The 20,435-nt window shown below is 38.8% G+C and overlaps 1 protein-coding gene and 1 long non-coding RNA gene across 2 annotated transcripts in view; one reads left to right on the top strand and one right to left on the bottom strand.

Annotated features, from left to right (window-relative positions):
* The window catches only part of LOC108427367, a 46,835-nt gene that overhangs the window by 22,828 nt on the left and 3,572 nt on the right, over positions 1-20,435 (bottom strand). Inside the window, exons 2-3 of the long non-coding RNA XR_005131414.1 lie at positions 12,990-13,072; positions 5,945-6,057 (exon numbers count right to left, since the gene is read on the bottom strand). This is a non-coding gene — a long non-coding RNA (uncharacterized LOC108427367). The remainder of the gene's footprint in view (positions 1-5,944; positions 6,058-12,989; positions 13,073-20,435) is intronic.
* On the top strand, positions 8,923-16,857 carry LOC108427364 (protein PFC0760c). The gene is made up of 6 exons (XM_017697428.2): positions 8,923-10,042; positions 12,329-12,390; positions 13,062-13,130; positions 16,177-16,228; positions 16,317-16,353; positions 16,479-16,857. Exons 1-6 carry the CDS (start codon positions 9,466-9,468, stop codon positions 16,528-16,530), a joined length of 849 nt encoding a protein of 282 aa, XP_017552917.2. The 5' UTR covers positions 8,923-9,465; the 3' UTR covers positions 16,531-16,857.

Below are 20,435 nucleotides of genomic sequence, written 5' to 3' on the forward strand. Positions count from 1 at the left end.
TTAAACAGTAGATTTTAACATATAGATAGGGCACAGGCAAATGCGTGGTCGAAAAGGAGTCCAAGAGTCGATACACAGATTCAATAATACCGGGGACAGTCACAAGGGGCAAAGACAAAGAAACGGACAAATGGTTAATCCAAGCAGGGGTCAAACAGGGAAACAAGGCAGTCCAGAATATCGCTCGGTATGCTCTCATAGACGCAATACTTCGCACTATGCCCATGTTAAGCCGTGGCTTAAATACTAGACCAAACCCTAGTCACCTGACCAACACAGGTGAATCATATTAGAATTCCGGGGAACATGAATGCTGATAGGTCTGTGAATCAGAGTCTGAAGTCACATGATCGTGCACAGAATCCTTTGAATTGGAGTCTGGATGGGAGTTCTCTGGATGCGTGACAGACAGAAGAATCAGCCAATGACATTTTGATTTCCAAAGGGTTTTTACAAGAAAAAATGGCACTTTAGTCCTTTTGATAGTCCTAGATACATCATTGACTGTGAATATAAGCAGCAACCTAATCAGTGAGTTGTTAGAAATGGAAAACAGCAGTGGCAGCTCAAAGCCAGGCCTCTCTTCTGAGTTACTGTCAAACTGCTACAAGGTAAATTATATGCTAATACTTCTTCAAGTACAACAGGAAATGCCTTTCATAAGCTTTCAAATGGTTGTGTTTAATCTAGAACCTCCCTTTCCGTTTCTTTTCTGTTCCACCGTAAACGGTATAGCAGTCACATTCTGGTGCCAACAGATTTTTTGTTCCATCTTAAACACTGCCTAAATGTATTAGAATCCAATTACTGCACTGTTTAATGTGGAACAGAAAATTACAATAAGAAGCCTCAGAAATACACGTTAGCCTTGTCAGAAAGTGTTCATGTAAATCTCCGCTTAGTGCTGACAAGCTGACAAGTACTAAATAATCTGTGTATTAGCAGGCGGTTGTGCTTGTTTTAAGAAATATGCGTGAAACAAGCTCAATTATCTGTCAATATAGTGAAATAATTTGGTACAGAGTAACATAGAAGTAATAAGTATTTTCCCTTTTGTTTTTACCTGTCTTAACAGCAAGTGGTGCAAGCAAATGACATTGACCAAACCAAAACACTCACATAAACAAAGTTGTCTATACCAGCTGCATGTGCAGAGCGATGCAATGTGATGTGCCATTTTTGACAGCTTGCATCTTCCTGCCAATCCACCTCAAAACCGTTGATGAAAAACTCTTTTATAAAGAGGACGAAAAGGGGGGGGGATCTCTACAACCCAGTATATGATAAGGATTGATTGAGGACACTTAACGAGCTTAAAATGTATTTTAAGCCATTTTAATCAGTTCATGGCAGAGGGGTACATGCAGTGGGTTATAAGGCAAAATAGTTCCCAAAGAATACATATTTTCCACTTTTTTTACCATTAACAACATTACAGATAAAAACGAAAAACCTAAAAAGACACGTTTAGGTTCACTGATTGTTTTGGATAGTAAATAAAATGGCTATGATAGTGTTGTAGACACTGTGACCCCTGGTTCCCATCACCATCACTGTAAAGAAATCTCTGTAAAGTGTCTGCAGGTTTCTCTACAATGAACCAATTCACATCAAATCAAACTGAAAGACTGTTTAGATCTAAAAGACTGAATTATTCAGACACTCCACTTTAACACAATGTAAAGGACAGCTGTTTTCAAATAGCGTAAAAAATGGACATACAAGGTTTTATTTCCGATGGCAATTATTATTATCTGGTAAGTGCAAATGGAATGCAGTATTCTGTGTTTCAAACAGTATCCAGTTTCTGACTGAGCATATGTATTGATTAATTGAGTAAGTATATGCTATATATTTTACTGTACAGTGAATATAATTTGTGTGTGAAGTATCTGTTAGCGGGATATGTAACCGTTATTAACTGAAGGTTCATATGGGTTTTCTCTCTGCAGCTACATGTTTAGTAAGGTCCAGGAACACAGTGATGTGCACTGGAAGTTCCAACAATATGTCCTGATAGTGCAGTATCATTCCCGACCATGCCTGGCGCCACCCCCTTCATCATCACCTCCCACCTGCACCTCTTCATCAAGAGGAACATTTGCAAAGTGCCTTCTGTCAAGATCAAACACCTCAGTACATAAATCATTCGGGTCTGTATCCAGGCCAGGAGGACACAACACTGCCCAGTTTTGTTTTTTTTTTCTGAAGCACTTGTGATTCTGCTTTTAAAAATTCATGGAGAGGCATTAGAAAGAATGTGTTAATCAGAAAGCCTAATGATTTCAGTGGCATGACCTGAATTGATGAGGACACTGATGTATTCAGGGGGGAGTGGAATCGTATGTGCTCCCAATTTTTCCAGTTTTCACTTCTCTTTCCTCTTTTTCTTTCTATCCACCAGTGTTGGATCCCAAGGAATTGGAGGCCTGTAGGCTGAATACATGGAAGGCAGAGCAGAAGAAGAATCTGCTCTCCACACAAAGCTGTGGAACAATGACATTGAGCGACTCAAACGCACTTCTGCCAAGTCAGTTCCTCTTTACCCTCTCCGCTTGACAGTCTCTCAGGCTACGTACGGGCTGAAGTGGCAAAAATCTGATGTTTTGCCCCAAATGTGACCCAGATACAATGTTTTCAGAGCTGTGTGGACACGCAAAATCTTTTGAAATCCATCCTGAGCCACTTTCATATGTGGTCCTAGGCCAGATACGTATCCGATTTCAAGGCCATGCAACCTTAATGTGACGCTCAGATCGCAATTCATGTGCTTTTTTTCCATTGCACATGTGCCATCATTCAGTGTTACCATGGCAGCAGTGCTGAACAGACGTTAAAGCCTGTAAACAGTGGAAAAGCAGCTCATCATCTCACTCTAATAATGAAGCTGAGAGCTGATCAGAGTTAATTATCTTCTCAGTAAAGCTCGTTCTGCTCGTTAGGTAGTTGTGCTAATGATGCATGTGATTCATTCATGTGACGTTACTGAGCAGGATGTGCTCATGCAGGACATTTCAGCACGCTGGTTCATTCACATTAATGACACATTAATGACAGTTCACGAGTGTGAACCATGGTGTGAGAGAATTCAGATTTGAGCAAAAATATCAGATTTGAAAATTGAGGCCTGTAATGTGAGCATAGCCTCTGGCTTAGGCCTCACATGTACTACCCATGCATGGTGAGAGCAACGCAAAATGTCCTGCTGTTTATTTCATTGCTCACGCAGCCTGGACAAGCAGAATGCCAGATGCAGCACAGAACCAGCATGCCATTACGCTGTATGTGGCACGCTGCAAAAAACATGAAGTAAACTATGAAAAAGACATAGAAATTTGATTTTAAAATGTCTGCAAAAAAGTTAGCCAAAACATTTATTTCAGCCTGCATATTTTTATATTTACCCGTAGGTTTAGGAGTCTTGAAATGATTGCCCCATCATAACAAAAGCTAACAAGCTGTAGCAGTCTCACTGCCAGTGTCGCTTACGTCATGAAGAGGTGGTATGTGGTAAACAAGTCTTATTCTCAGGTTCTTTTACTGCTATGTTTGCTTTTTGGGCTTTAGGGACCCTCACTGTGGCAGCTCCTATTGCATGTGCATAAGAACAGGAGACATGAAAAATGTTGAGGCCTGCTGAATAGGATGCTCCCATCTTGTGTGTGATCATGTAGGGTGGACAACATATGAAAGCTGGAGTCTGAGGTTAGTAATGACCATGTGTGCCGTTTGTTGCTCTCCAACATGAACTCAACATATTTTCTTTAGTTCCTTTGGCCTTCAGTGTGTGTCTGTGCGAGTGTGTGTGCGTTAGTATGCTGCCTACTATGTGTCTATGTGAGCATCTCAGTTGAGCAGCAGCTGTTGTGTATGCCTGCTCAGCACAGACTGCAATCTGTCTTCTCACTGTCTCTGCGTTCTATACCCCACCCCCCCACCAAACAACACCACCACCACCCCCACTCAGCTCACTTTTAGTTTCATTTGATCACAATTCAGCAAAAACAGCTTCTTTCTTATCCAGTGTTGTTATTCTGTCATAAATGAAATAGTTCCTTTGCCTTGCAAAAAGAATTTTTTTCTGCATAGAAAAAATTCACAGTGGTTTGATATGAAATGGTTCACTGTAGAGAAACGTATCGACTTTAATTTCTTTACAGTTGTGGTGACAGAAACCAGGGATCATGATGTATCCTTCCATTGTAAAAATATATATTTAAGGCGAAAACCTTCAACTATCATAAAACAATGTCTCAGGCATCAGTCAGCATATTGCTAACTCATGCATGTAATAAATTGTGAACCATTAAACACGTCAGATGTCTGGTACCTATCACAACCACTCTGAACAAGTCTGACTCTGTAAGACTCTGTAAGGCCACTCTGAATCACTGTTTACATCTTAACCATTTAATTATGCAGAAATGTTGAAAGATTGATGGAATCAGGAGTTTTGATTGAGGTCGGCAATAACAAAAATATGTATATTCTTTAAGTCTGATAAAAATGCCTGTTGAAAATGGTCAAGAAAAAAATCAAGAAAAAATGTGTGATTTTACTATTTATAAAAAATATTATAGGGCTGGCCTGAACAGCAATTTACAGGCTTTGAATACTAGATATAGATAAATCACAGTAAAAGATTCTCAAAATCACCCTTAAAATCTAAACTACTGATGTGCTTTTATTTGTCCATGTGACAGAACAGACATTTTTATTTTAATCAATATTTCAGTCAACACCGGCTGTATGCTCTGTTCATCTTACAAGCAAACCATTTTGTATTTATGTAATTCTAGGCAGTGATGTGGATGCAGTGATGAGGGCAAAAATCATTTACTTTTAATGCAAAATTATGTAAAAAAAACCTAATTTTCCAAGCAGAAATTCCAGCCAAAAATTCCAGAATGTTTTGGCGCATTTCTGATGGTCCAATCATCATCAAATTTTCAGACAACATGAAGGATGCTGCTCAAATGCTGTAGAAAAATGAAAATGGACTTTTTGGGGGTTTTTCTGGTTATTTTTGTTTTTGTTTTTCAGACAGCAACAATAAATAGAAAATAACGTTTGATCCAAAGACACTTGATTAAATTTATTTTGGGCTACAGTTGTGGAACCTTTAGAATACTGAATAGAGAAAGCAATACCAATGTAATTAACAAGTACGCAAGTGCTGAAATTATTTGGGCCAGACCTAAACATTTTACATACATATTATGCTCTTTGGGCTATGCAATTCCATGACCGTTCCTGAGCCTCTTCTAAATCTAGAACTGGTCAGTGGTCTTTCATTATTGACTGTGCCCACAATATACCCAGAAAAGCTTATTATGACATAGTCTGTTATGATAGTATCATCAAATTCCTAGTTTTGATTTAATGTCTCTTTATCTGCCTTTCTTCAAGATAGACTTTTGCTCTAGCTCCCTCTTGTGGATAATGGAAGGACTGGCTCAGAATAACCTAATCAGACTCGTCCTCCTCCTCTTCACAGAGGTGCTGTCCCTCTCTCCCTCTCTCTCTCTCTCTCTCGCTCACTCAGTCCAACTGCTCTCTATCCGTCTTACTGCGACAGCATTTCTAGGCTTATGTTTCTTGGTGACTTAACAGAGTTCTGCTTATTTTAGATCACCTTTATATATACACACTGCTGAAGCAGCCTTGTGAAGGCTCTTAGAGCTGATTTATATTCGGTACTGCATGTCTAGAGATGACTGCATTTAGACTACCTTCCCTTCACTGGAGACCACTGAGTCAGTATCACACTGTAAAAACAAAAATTCTTAAAGGCCTGTCATCTTATAAATCTCCCTTGTTACATGTTAATATGTGGTGTGGTAAATGAGCTCTGATACTTACCACACAACCTCAGGAAAACAATATTTGAAGCGTCATCTTATTTAAAGCATGTAAATGTTTACAAAGCAATGAAAAGCTACACCTTGAAGTCCAGCGCTGATCTGTCTTGTGTTCGGTGTTTCAGATGCTGTCCCAACCTCCCCCTCTTCACCAAGCTGATGGAGCAGTGCTTAAAGGAGCCTCAAACCAAAGGACCTACAGCCAACGCATACACACACACACACACACACACACACACACAAAGATATTCAGGTTCCCTCACTTTATGGGCATAGGAGAGAAAAGAGTCAGGTTTTGGAATCTCATGCATTTCAGATTTTTTTTATATTATATCTGCTCTCCTCAGAGGTCCTGTTGATTTTCTTGACAGGATTATATGTCTTCTTAACGATGCCTAAAGGTGTAAAAACTTATTTTTCCTTCCTTTTTTAAATTCAAGTTATTGTAACAAGCAATAGAAAGTTTTTATTGTTTAACGTTCAGGTTTTGGGTCTAAGAGTAAAATGTAAAGGTTATGACTAGTTTCATTGTCACTGTTTCTGTTCACTGTTTTTGATGTTTTAATGCTTGGGTTTTGACTTTAAGAGTAAAATATAAAGGTTATGATTAGTTTCACTGTTTATGTTTATGTCTGGAATTATGTTAGTTTTGCTGTCACTGTTTATGACTGGTATTATTTTTTAAATTAATCTTCTTGGGGGAGTTTCATTTTAGGGGTCATTACAAGGGTGCATCTTTGTTCACAACCACATGTTGCCTTTGCTACTGGCAGGTAAATTATGAATAATCTGTGCATTGCAGTGGGTGTTAGTTTTATTCTTTAATTATGTTCCTAGACTTTCCTAGTGCCTTTGCTAGTGACCCCTCGTGCTCATCTTGAGGATCATTTGATTCTGAGGCTGGTGTTGTCCAGGTCTCACAGGAGCCTTACATGGGAAGACTGGGAGCCAGATCAGGATCGGGTTGTCATATTCAGTATCTGCGGATCAGAGGCACTGCTTATATCTGCCCAGGACCTTAACACTAAAGGGCAATGCTGGCATTTGGGCTGATTTTCATGTTGAACTGCAATATTTGCTATGCTATAACTATTAAAACGTAATTTCATTTTCTGTGCCTGAGTTTGTCTGCCATGTTTTTATACCCTGGTTTTTACAAAAAAATTTAAAGTTCGAGCTTCCCAGCTTCATTCACTAAGAACAGTTAACAATACCTGGTTATTCCTGCACTGAAATCACACACATAACACAACTTAAAACTCATTATCTTTTTTTTCAGTAAAAATAAATGATGTACATTGTCAAGACTAACTAGCCCTTAAGATAAGTGCAGACCTGGCCTATAAATAATTATCAATGAAGAGTCTCCACTGGAAGGAAAATGTAGTCTGGGAAACCGTCTGTAAGAGCATGATAAAGCTGATAAAGGTACTAAACTATACGCTTTAATCCAATGCAGTGAAGAGCTAGAATGAACTGCCGGTGCCTGGAATGGGTTGTACAAGAAGAGCAGTGGATTGCAGGACATTACAAGTTAGGATGGGAAATGTCCAGTAGCAATGACCTGAAGCGGGCTAAGGACTTGGTTTTCACGACTTCTGGGCTAACCATCCTGTAGTTAAATATGTGGGTCAATCACTGTGGCCAGGCCATGTAACTCAGCCATGGCTGTACTCAGTGGAGCGAGAAAGAAGGAGGGGGCAGATATCTCAGAGGTATGTCTAGATACATCTCCACTTTCAGCCACAGTGCAGTTTCTTCTCCCTCCTGAGCCTTATCCCCCCACCACCACCCCACCCAACTGTCAGTTGTTCCTCAGACCACTGCAAGTCTTTCCTTCACTGTAAACCTGAACTGATTAATATTTAAAGCAGAGGAATAAAATTTCCTGTTAGTTTCATATTTTGTTGTCCAGACTGGTCTATAAAGCCTCATAAAGCTTTGACCAAAATGGGATGAAGACGTGAAGAAAGCCAGACCAGGTCAATGTGAGATCATGTAGACAAATGAGAAGAAGGTGGAAAAAGTAGATGTAATGGGATGAGAAACTAAAGATTGGTGGGGGGTGGATGCAGAGAAAGTGTGGTAGTGGTATGGGTGTAGTTGAAGAGTGTTACTGGGTGTCAGTGGTGCACCGTGCCAGAGAAGGTCACATTACCCTGACGGTGGTAGAGCTGGGTTTTAAATAGAGGGCCCCATTCCCCCGCCCTGCCTTTACTGCACTATTTTAGGGACATGTTGGAGAGGGAGCGGGTGGGAAGGCACTGACAGTGCTGCATCCAGTGTGGGACTACTGCTGCCCCAAAACGTGAAAGTGGAGTTCTGTTCCACCTGTGTGTGAGTGGATTTCTGAATGTGCTGGCTCATTGTTCCACTGACCATTTTAGTTGGTCAGATTTATGGCAAGTAGGTCACAAATAAATGAATGGACCCACTACAATTAAATGGAAAAGATCAACGCATGACTGAAGTGAGTTGCTTCATTCAGCCATTTAACACTACACAAGATAAGCATTCTACATTGAACACTATATGAAAGAACACGGTTATTCACACCGAGCCTCAGAGGGTCATGACACTGCACCGATTAGAGCTTTCTTGATCCAACACACATCATTCAACATTCATCATTTACAGTCCATTAATTAACAAATGAGTTGCCCCCAGCTGTGTTAGACAGAACATTACATTGTCCAATACTCTTGCACTCTAGGAGTGGGAGTGAAGAACACAGTTGTTCACTCCAAAGTGCATGAGTGCACTACTGCAGACGATCCAAACTATATGTTAAATGCTACATCTCACATATGGACTTATTCAATGATCCTTCCACCCAGCTCATCCTCTTGATATAGACCTGATACCTTCTCCCTCCCTCTTTGCCTCCACCCTCATGCTCACGATATATGGTCATCCTCTCCTTACCCCCTCAGCCACTGCCTTCTCTAAAGTTAAACCCCAACATTTGATGACGGCAGGAAAGCGAGCAATATATGCCGCCCTTCGTCTCTCTCTTTCTCTAAAGCGTATGGACAGTAGTTGCCGGCCTGGTCGCCAGCACTTGGCCCTGTCACTCATGCTTCATGCCCCCCGCCCCCGTCTCGTCTTACCCCCGAGTTTGTCTCTCTATCTGTCTGCGCACCATTAGTGAGGTCTGTGTTGCAGACGCCGCCTAGCCTGCCACTCCGCTCCTCTCCAGTCTTAACACGCTCAATCACCGCACAGTGGGATCATCGTCATCTTTTTGTTTTGTTTTTTTAAATTCACCTGCGTGTGGTGCTTTTCCAAAACCTAGAAGGAACACCTGAATCCCAAGGGATCATCTAGCGTTTTGTGTATTGGGAACAAGCGTGTGGATTCTGACTGTTGGAATACTTTGTACTTCCAGGCTTTTTCTTGGTCACCTGTGCTACCTTGCCATACCCAGAGCTTTTCTGCGTGTGCGTGAGTGCATGTCACTGTGTGTGTAAGTGGTGGACATACTGAAGAGGTTCTCCAAGGTATCTGTTGAGTGGCACTGAGTTGTGAAGTGCACGTGCAGGAACGTTGCACTGTGGAGGAGTGAGTGATCTGTGTGTGTGGGTCTAACTCCCCCTGTCCGGTCATGGCTACTCTGAAGAGCTTGCTGCTGGGGCTCTTGCTGGTCCTGCTCTGCAGCTTCCAGACACCCCTGGCTCCAACTGCTGCTGTCAAAGCCCAGGAGATACCTGTGTTCCATGAGGAGGGACTAATGGCAGATGATGACGATGATGACGACGATGACGACGACGACGACGACGACGACGACGACGACGACGACGACGATGACGATGACGACGACGATGATGATGATGACGACGATGATGACGATGATGATGACGATGACGACGATGATGACGATGATGATGATGACGATGATGATGACGACGATGATGACGATGATGATGACGATGATGACGACGATGACGACGATGATGATGACGATGACGATGATGACGATGATGATGATGATGATGATGATGACGACGACGATGACGACGATGATGATGACGACGATGACGATGATGATGACGACGATGACGATGATGATGATGACGACGATGACGACGATGACGATGATGATGATGATGACGACGACGATGATGATGATGACGACGATGATGATGACGATGATGACGATGATGATGATGACGACCATGAAGGTACGTAATCTTCCTCACAGATTAACGTAATGATTGTGCCCCATGTTTTTTTCTTAGTTGTTTTCGCCCCCTCTTACTCCTCCTTCACTGATCTTCGCCAATTTGGGGTAAGAGAGGGGAGGAGCATGGGAGCATCTGGCCACTCCCTAGCTCTGCCAGGCATGCTATTCTTCATCAGTCATAACTCTAGCCCTGTCAGTCAGTTTTTTCTTATCCAATCAGAATGCTCAGAGCTCTGCAGTAGACCCTCCTCCCCTCTCTAGCTTTCCATCAACCTGGCTGTCTCTGATTCTCTCTGTCTTCTCTTCCCTGCTTAAATAGAGCTATGAGTTCTGTGGGCCCTCTGAAGGCGGACTGTGTCAAGTCCTGAAGCGCAGTACAGTACAGTACTTATGAACTGAGGACTTAAAAGAGAAAAAGCAAAATCCGGCGCTGCAGTCTGTGCCCCAGGCCTCATGCTGCCTCTATAGATCAGAATCATTTTTTGATTTGTGTCTCGTTTGAAAGAGTGGGGTCCCTTCTTCCCTTCGTCCACCCCGTTCGAATTTGGATTTATCTGGACTTGTGTCTCCATGTGAAACTACAGAGAAAGAAGGAGAGACAGTGAGATGTAGCAGGGCATTGGGACTAGGACAGTAGAGAGCAGGACAGAACCGAGGACAGAGTATAGTGGGGGCTGATAGAGAGAGAGAGACAGGAGGAGGTTGGATAGACCCACGATACAGACTGATTGGATTAAATAATTCAAGATTCTCTCTCTTTCTCTACATCTCTCAGATCTCATTCTTTCTCTGTAGAGATTCTCCATAACTGTATGTTATATAGCACCAAAACAAATGTAACGTGTGCTACCCTGGTTTGTCCTTTTGTAACTTTTGTGTGTTTTTAAACCGTATTTATATATCATTTATGCTTTTTTCATATTTACATACATACCCTGTTACATGCTAATCTCTAGCTCTTTTTTGCTTTCTAAACATGTTTACAAACTGAATGCTTAACTGTACTCTCATTCTTAAAGCATTTGTCAACAAAAATCATCTCCTCAGCCTCTGTATAAAGAACGAAATGATCTTTAAATGCTTATTCTGTAATTTATTGGATATTTTAATGTTTTCATATTTGAATGACTTATTAATTGGTTAATTGGTGTGAGAATGTTTGATAGTTATGCTTCAATCCCACATACATGAATAATGCAAACACTGTAACATGTCTGGTTTATTCAACTTTGTGGTGTTAACTTTAAATAACTTTAAGAAAGCATGACTGCAGTAGTATGGCTACCAGCAGAGAGGTAGCAAAAGAGAGAGAATGTGAATTCACCAAAATTATACACTCCCAAATAAGATGTATGACAAGGGAACACAACACTTTTTAGGAGATGACTGTTATTGCCAGTTTCACATACATGGATATGACTGACACTTTATTCTTTCTCTGTTGTTTATCTTTTTTTTAATTATGTAATGTTTTTTCACTCTCTGTTGACTGTAATATCTGGTGTGAATTCAGCACAATAGTGTATTCCACCACACATCACATGTTCACCCCACTTTGAAACGATGGAATAAATCAAATGATCCTGAGGTCCATGGTGTGCTCTGTTGCCTACAGCTTGAACTTGATCACAGTTTAAAGTGTATTAAGGAGTGCTGTAGGAGCACACTTAATAAAGGTAAGCAGGAGTCACTGGGATTTGAGAAGTTTGGGGTAAGAACCAGCCAGACGACAGTTGGAATGGCTACAAATCATAAAAAATCTCAGTCAGTTTCTCTGAATTATTGATTGCAAAATGTATGTAGTCTATACAAAACTCATACACTTGTTATCTTAGTAACTGGGCTGCTTTAAATTTTTAAGGTCACTGAACGTCTGATAGTACGTTAACAGAACATATCTCTGTCTTACATTCCGCTAACATATTATTTAAAGTTCAATTTTTTAAGACAGCTAAATTAACCATTTTAGGTTAAAACCTTTAAAAACTTGTATGCAGTGCATTTTCACATAAAGAGTTCTTATACATGATATACAGCATATCATAAGTGCAGTAATATGTAACTTTTGAAACTATAAATATCCATTATGTAGTGATCATTTATTAGCATGCCTATTTGTTCAGTACTCCAGAATTGAGCAAGTGGGGGGATGAATGAATGAGAATAATCAATCTAACATTTTTGCACTATTTATATTCTATGTGAATAAAACAAATATACACACATACAAATATGTACGAGGAATGGTTTCATTTATAAAGAGAACGAATGACGTTTTTTACAGATGATGATGAAGATGAAGACTACCATGCAGGATCTATCTGCAAGCTCTGTGCCCACTGTGAGGTAGGACTTATTGGGGGACTTTCATAGCATGGAAGAGGAGCATGTCAGCTCCAGCTACAGTCAAACTGCACTCTACCCCTACACTGTTTTTAACAACGCTGACAGGAAGCTTTAATATCGGCCTTTGATATGGCATTACTTAGTATAAGATAATTACTTTTTCTGTAGCTCTGAGTAATTTCGGTATAAACAGAATATATGCACTGAGTTTAGGAATCTAACCCTTAGAAGTTGTAGGCGATAAACAAAGCGTCTTATAATTCAATATCAATTCAAGGCTCCAGTGAGAAATAGCTGAATTTTATTCAAAAGTTTGGACTTTCAATCCATACCACATTTGTGTTTGTAAGTAGAAGATGAGACATTTTATTCCGAAAAGTTAATACTGTGTACCTGTTTTGGCTTCTTTTGTGGAAAGTAAAATCATCCTTTACATTTTTGCTCCAAACACAAAAACATCAGAAATGCACACTTGAACTGGTCTACACAGAAAATACAATACTAAAACCATAGCATAATTCAATTTGTAATTATGTAATTATAGCAAAACACAAGTAATATGTCTCGTATTCTAAGGGTTGAGTACTTCATTCACCTACCTTGTCATCTGAGACATCTCTGTGTTGTGAAGTTTGTTGCAATCGTTGTTCACTCCTATCTCTCTCCCTCAGCATTGCGACAGCTGTGACAAATGCCCATGTAAAAAGGGAGACAAGTCAAAGCACTGCAAATACTGTGAGGTGAGAAACATCTCGCACACACATTCCCAAACATACACACTGTGCAAGTCTTCAGCATCTAAACGGATTGTTTAACCCATTAAAATCCTAGGCTTATTACATACTAAGGCTTATTATTTATTAACTACAAGGACTTCAACGCAAACTGATGGGCTCTGGCCATTCAAGGGGTTAAAACCATTTTATCTCAGAAGCAAGAGTGCTTTAGGGTGTAAAACATCATATCACAACATAATTACAACTAAACAAATACAAACACAAACTACAAACAAAAGTACAAATAAATATACAATACACAAATACAATAGAAATGAACGAGACTTTCTTGACTTCAAAAAGTAATATTTTATGAGTTGGTTGTAAAAACAGAGGTTTGGTTCCCAATTTTCTCACAAATGCTTTCAGCCTTCACACAAATTAGTTGTATTCCATCAGCAGCATACCTGATACAATTTAAGGAAGGACTGAGTACATGAAGTAGGTGCTGCATGCTAACTTCAAATACCAAGCTTCTTCGAGAAAAGGTCTGGAAATTGTTAAGCAAACACTTCAACATACATAAAACCACTACTTACTGTATTTATGTGATTGATATTTATTGCTATGTTAGTGTTTTACTAAGGAACATTTCCTACTGAGTAGGGGTGGGCGATATGGCAAAAACACTTTATATCACAATCCTTAAATACATTTTCACAATACACAGTATATCTAGCATCTCTGTTTTTGTCACTTTTCAGATTTTGACATTTCAAAATGCCTGATGTTCTTTATATTGTGTGTAAATTTCAGGATGGATAGATCAAAAGAAATGACTTTTTAAAAGTCTGGTTCTATTGATGTACATTAAAAGTACAGTGTTTTTTCTCTCTCCTGTATAGTTCTAATTTTGGACATACAAGGTTTTGGTCAGACAGCAGTGATATTTTATTCATTGTATACATTTTATGATGCTAATAATTTCAAAACTACCAAATTCAGACATGCAAAATTCATACGGGACAAGTTCAGAAACCAGCTCCTTGTACAGGGTCAAGAGGCTTGGACAATTTACCTATTTAGTGATTTTAAATGAAATTGAAGCATTATGGTGCCTTTCTAGGGGTAAACACTTAGTTGCTATAGAGAGGATCAGTCCTGGTCCTAGAGACCCACCACCCTGGAGAGTTCAAATCCAACACACATGTGTCTAATTTTTAAATGCCTCTGAGGGCATTTATTAATGAATGGTGTGTTATATTAGGGCTAGAGACTTTGCAGGGTGTTGGATCTCCAGGACCAGGTGTAACGGCCGTGGAGCGATATTGAGGCGGACGCATATGCTGAGAGAAGCGAGGTTTATTAGGGGCAAATCCATAATCAGGGTCAAGACAGTCCAGGGTCAAAGAGCCAACACAGAGACCTGGATGGACAGACATGACAAAAAGGAAAACAGACTAAACACAAAAACAGAGACTAGGACAAATAATGGAGGCCAGAAGATAGAACACCATACGATACACTATAAAAGCCCAAACAAAGACCAGCAAACAACTAGGGAAAAACACAGGGCTTAAATACAGAGACTGGTTAGCGAGACACAGGTGATTAACAAGAGGGTTTAGAAAACACAGGTGAAAATGATCAAGGGTGGAAACAAGGGGGCAGGACCGGGAAGAAACAAAACAAAAGCACATGGACAAGACCAAAACAAAACAAAAGCTCATGGAGGACTGGGAGGGGCCAATCGTGACACCAGGACTGGGTGCCCTTGTTGTAGAATAATCCAGTTCATTGAGTTCAACTACTATGGCAATTCAAGTCATGACAAAAATTGTATTGTATTTTGGATTATTTGTTTAAAATAATCTACTGCTTACTATACCAAGGCCAGTGTGTAGAACATTTGGCAAACATGTCCTTGTAAGATCCATCCTCAACAGTTACTGTAAATAGAGGCCATTCTAAAAACTCACTGTCATTTTTGTTCTGTCTGCTGAAAGGCCTACATTTACATCATAAATGCCACTTGCAGACAAAACACTTAATTTGCACATGATTGCTTAGCTCTTATATGGAGTACAGTTCACTGAAATCAATGTGTTCCACATGAATTTCAGACAAAAACAAAGTGGTACCTGATTGTCCTGGTTGTAAATGATGATAATTTACTCACAGTAGCCAAAACCTCATCTCCAAAAGTTTAACTTTATAGGAGAAGGAAAAAACCTACTTTACTTTTAATGTAAGTCAATGGAACCAGACTTTTTTCCAAGTAATTTCTGTTAATTTCTTTTAGTCCATTTATCATAAAATTTACGTACAATGTCAAGCACAACCGACACTTTCAAATTATGTCAATAACTGAAAAATTACAAAAATGGAGATATGAGGTTTCGTTACAAGAGCAGCAATATGTGAAAATGAAACAAAGTGTTGAAGAAGCTTCTATTGCACAGAAGAGGTTTAATTTATCAGTACCATTAAAACACTGATTTCCAGTAACTTTAGCATTATTAAGTCATTATTAACTGCCAGCACTCATGAAACTCTTTCAGTCTACACAAGTCACTTGAATGGCATATTCAACATTCAAATCCAGCAATTTCACTGAAAGGTAAGAGTTTGTCAGTTATGTGCTTGAAGGGGTGAGTGTCTGGAGTGGGGGGCACTTGAGGGGCCAATCAGATTTCTTTAGGGGCCAGTGCCCTTGTGGGCCTGCTCCTAAATCTGCCCCTGGTCAGACTGTTAAAGGCCATACATGCCTCAGCTGTGTCTACACTGAGAGATGTGATGAGCTGCTGGTAATGAATTAAATGTTGTGGTAATGTTTGTAGGCAGTTCAGCTTAAGCCTTGACAGCCAGGACGAAAACTCCAATTATGGGTTAAATTTGACTGAGGAACAACGAGCTGCCAATATAAAATAAAATCTGCTTGTGAGGCCAAAATAAAAAAGAGATTATCTTCATTTTTGGTTGAGAAATTATATTATGTACAAAAGTCTCTTCTTTTAATCAAAAGCTTTTAACAAAGTGTTTTCAAAATGACAAAAATGTCTCTTCTCAGGTGTGCAATATGTGTGCTGTCTGTCCTGTTTGTGACACCGTGTGCCAGCCAGGTAAGAGCTGTATTAACAGGACAACATGATGCTCTATTTATTTAATATATATGTGTATATACTTCATTTATTTTGTTTATTTTGAAAGGTGGATTTGTAGACTCTGTGACTGGATCGATCTACAAGTAAGACACACTTCATTACATAAGTTTTATAAACTATTTTTTTTATAAACTATTTTTAGCCTTATGCTATGAATATGTTACGCATGTATGTATGCTATACTGAAACATGTCATTCCACTTTTCAGGACGGTCGCAGACGTCTTTGAGGATGACAATGATGACGATGACGACAATTAAGTCCTCAGTTGCCACCATGTGGCCAGTGGAACAAGCTGCAGTTGTGTATTTTTTTTGGGGGGGGGGGGGGGTATTTAAAAACGTAAGGGTTTGCAATACTGTAGTCTTGACATTTAATAAGTTATTTGTCCACCAACTTTTTTAATTTGACAACATTTCACAAATCCTTTCAGCGCATTGAACAACACAGAATTACATAACCTAAATTTATTAATAAGCCTACATGTTTTTATCTGTGAGCCATAAATGAATGTGAGCCATAAATAAATACAAAATTGTGTTATGCTGACACAGCTGGGTGCTATTAAATTCTATGGGGACATTTTATTTTGTTGTTATTTTACATTTACATTTTACTACAGGAGTCAATGTGAATGCTGCATACCCAAAATGCAAAACTTGTTCTTCTAGCATCACCACATTGCTCCATTTACTCTACGTAGCAAGCAATAATAGTCATATACAAACATTTCTATTTCATTTCTATTTTAAGTAAAAACAGTTACTATTTTATTGCATGTAATAGTGCTGTTACATTTGACTGAAGTTCTTAAGGTATCAAGGGATGAAGTGTTTACAGCCTGGTTTCTTCTTTACTCTGCTGCACATGTGAAAGAGTCCCTTGGTGAAAGAGTTATAAAGACATATCAAGATGCTCTATGTGGGTAATCTAGCCACTCACATCAACTGACTGAAGCAAACCGTCAGGGATAGTAAATAAAACATACTGGCTGGAAGGAAAGGCATCATAAAAGGATCTATTTACAATGTGAAGTATAATGTATTTTTTATTTTATGCATTTTACTTGTTTTTGGTGATATGCTACATATATGACATCAATATTTCCTAACTTAGTTAATACCGGTCAGTGCGGTGCTAACACTGAAACTGACAGGTTCGAAGAGATGCTGACAAGTTTGTTATGTAAAGCTAACTAGCTAGCATGCTAACTTACATTTAGATAGATAGATAGATAGATAGATAGATAGATGGATAGATAGATAGATAGATAGATAGATAGATAGATAGATAGATAGATAGATAGATAGATAGATAGATAGATAGATAGATAGATAGGTATAACAGTATAACAGGAAGAATACATATTTAAAAAATCTCCTATCTACAGGCATATAAACAAACAGAAAAATACAACAATCTGGTATAAAATCAATAACCTGAGATGAAAGACGCAGTGCAATGATGACTGTACCAGGAGGCACTGGTAACGGCATATAATGACAATACTGAACAAATATGTGCAGATATGTACAGGTAACGGCATATAATGACAATACTGAACAAATATGTGCAGATATGTACAGGTAACGGCGTATGATGACAATACTGAATAAATATGTGCAGATATGTACAGGTAACGGCGTATAATGACAATACTGAATAAATATGTCCAGATATGTACAGGTAACGGCGTATGATGACAATACTGAATAAATATGTGCAGATATGTACAGGTAACGGCGTATAATGACAATACTGAATAAATATGTCCAGATATGTACAGGTAACGGCGTATGATGACAATACTGAATAAATATGTCCGGATATGTACAGGTAACGGCGTATAATGACAGTACTGAATAAATATGTGCAGATATGTACAGGTAACGGCGTATAATGACAATACTGAATAAATATGTCCAGATATGTACAGGTAACGGCGTATGATGACAATACTGAATAAATATGTCCGGATATGTACAGGTAACGGCGTATGATGACAATACTGAATAAATATGTGCAGATATGTACAGGTAACGGCGTATAATGACAATACTGAATAAATATGTGCAGATATGTACAGGTAACAGCGTATGATGACAATACTGAATAAATATGTGCAGATATGTACAGGTAACGGCGTATAATGACAATACTGAATAAATATGTGCAGATATGTACAGGTAACAGCGTATGATGACAATACTGAATAAATATGTGCAGATATGTACAGTGCAGTGCAATAAATATGTGCAGATATGTACAGGTAACAGCGTATGGTGACAATACTGAATAAATATGTCCGGATATGTACAGGTAACGGCATATAATGACAATACTGAATAAATATGTCCAGATATGTACAGGTAACGGCGTATGATGACAATACTGAATAAATATGTGCAGATATGTACAGGTAACGGCGTATAATGACAATACTGAATAAATATGTGCAGATATGTACAGGTAACGGCGTATAATGACAGTATTGAATAAATATGTGCAGATATGTACAGGTAACGGCGTATAATGACAATAATGAATAAATATGTGCAGAGATGTACAGGTAACGGCGTATGATGACAATACTGAATAAATATATGCAGATATGTACAGGTAACAGCGTATGATGACAATACTGAATAAATATGTGCAGATATGTACAGGTAACGGCGTATGATGACAATACTGAATAAATATATGCAGATATGTACAGGTAACGGCGTATAATGACAATACTGAATAAATATGTCCAGATATGTACAGGTAACGGCGTATAATGACAGTATTGAATAAATATATGCAGATATGTACAGGTAACAGCGTATGATGACAATACTGAATAAATATGTGCAGATATGTACAGGTAACGGCGTATAATGACAATACTGAATAAATATGTGCAGATATGTACAGGTAACGGCGTATAATGACAGTATTGAATAAATATGTGCAGATATGTACAGGTAACGGCGTATAATGACAATAATGAATAAATATGTGCAGAGATGTACAGGTAACGGCGTATAATGACAGTACTTAATAAATATGTGCAGATATGTACAGGTAACAGCGTATGATGACAATACTGAATAAATATATGCAGATATGTACAGGTAACGGCGTATGATGACAATACTGAATAAATATGTGCAGATATGTACAGTGCAGTGCAATAAATATGTGCAGATATGTACAGGTAACAGCGTATGGTGACAATACTGAATAAATATGTCCGGATATGTACAGGTAACGGCGTATAATGACAATACTGAATAAATATGTGCAGAGATGTACAGGTAACGGCGTATAATGACAGTACTGAATAAATATGTCCAGATATGTACAGGTAACGGCGTATAATGACAGTATTGAATAAATATATGCAGATATGTACAGGTAACAGCGTATGATGACAATACTGAATAAATATGTACAGATATGTACAGGTAACGGCGTATGGTGACAATACTGAATAAATATGTGCAGATATGTACAGGTAACGGCGTATGGTGACAATACTGAATAAATATGTCCGGATATGTACAGGTAACGGCGTATGGTGACAATACTGAATAAATATGTGCAGATATGTACAGGTAACGGCGTATGGTGACAATACTGAATAAATATGTCCGGATATGTACAGGTAACGGCGTATGGTGACAATACTGAATAAATATGTGCAGATATGTACAGGTAACGGCGTATGGTGACAATACTGAATAAATATGTGCAGAGATGTACAGTGCAGTGCAATAAATATGTGCAGATATGTACAGGTAACGGCATATAATGACAATATTGAATACAACCCCAATTCCATTGAAGTTGGTACGTTGTGTAAAACATAAATAAAAACAGAATACGATGATTTGCAAATCCTTTTCAACCTATATTCAATTGAACACACTGCAAAGACAAGATATTTAATGTTCAAAGACAGTGCAGATATGTACAGGTAACGGCGTATAATGACAGTATTGAATAAATATGTGCAGATATGTACAGGTAACGGCGTATAATGACAATACTGAATAAATATATGCAGATATGGACAGGTAACGGCATATGATGACAATACTGAATAAATATGTGCAGATATGTACAGGTAACGGCGTATAATGACAGTATTGAATAAATATGTGCAGATATGTACAGG

This window comes from Pygocentrus nattereri, chromosome 14 (genome assembly GCF_015220715.1).
Source record: "Pygocentrus nattereri isolate fPygNat1 chromosome 14, fPygNat1.pri, whole genome shotgun sequence".
NCBI lineage: Eukaryota > Metazoa > Chordata > Actinopteri > Characiformes > Serrasalmidae > Pygocentrus > Pygocentrus nattereri.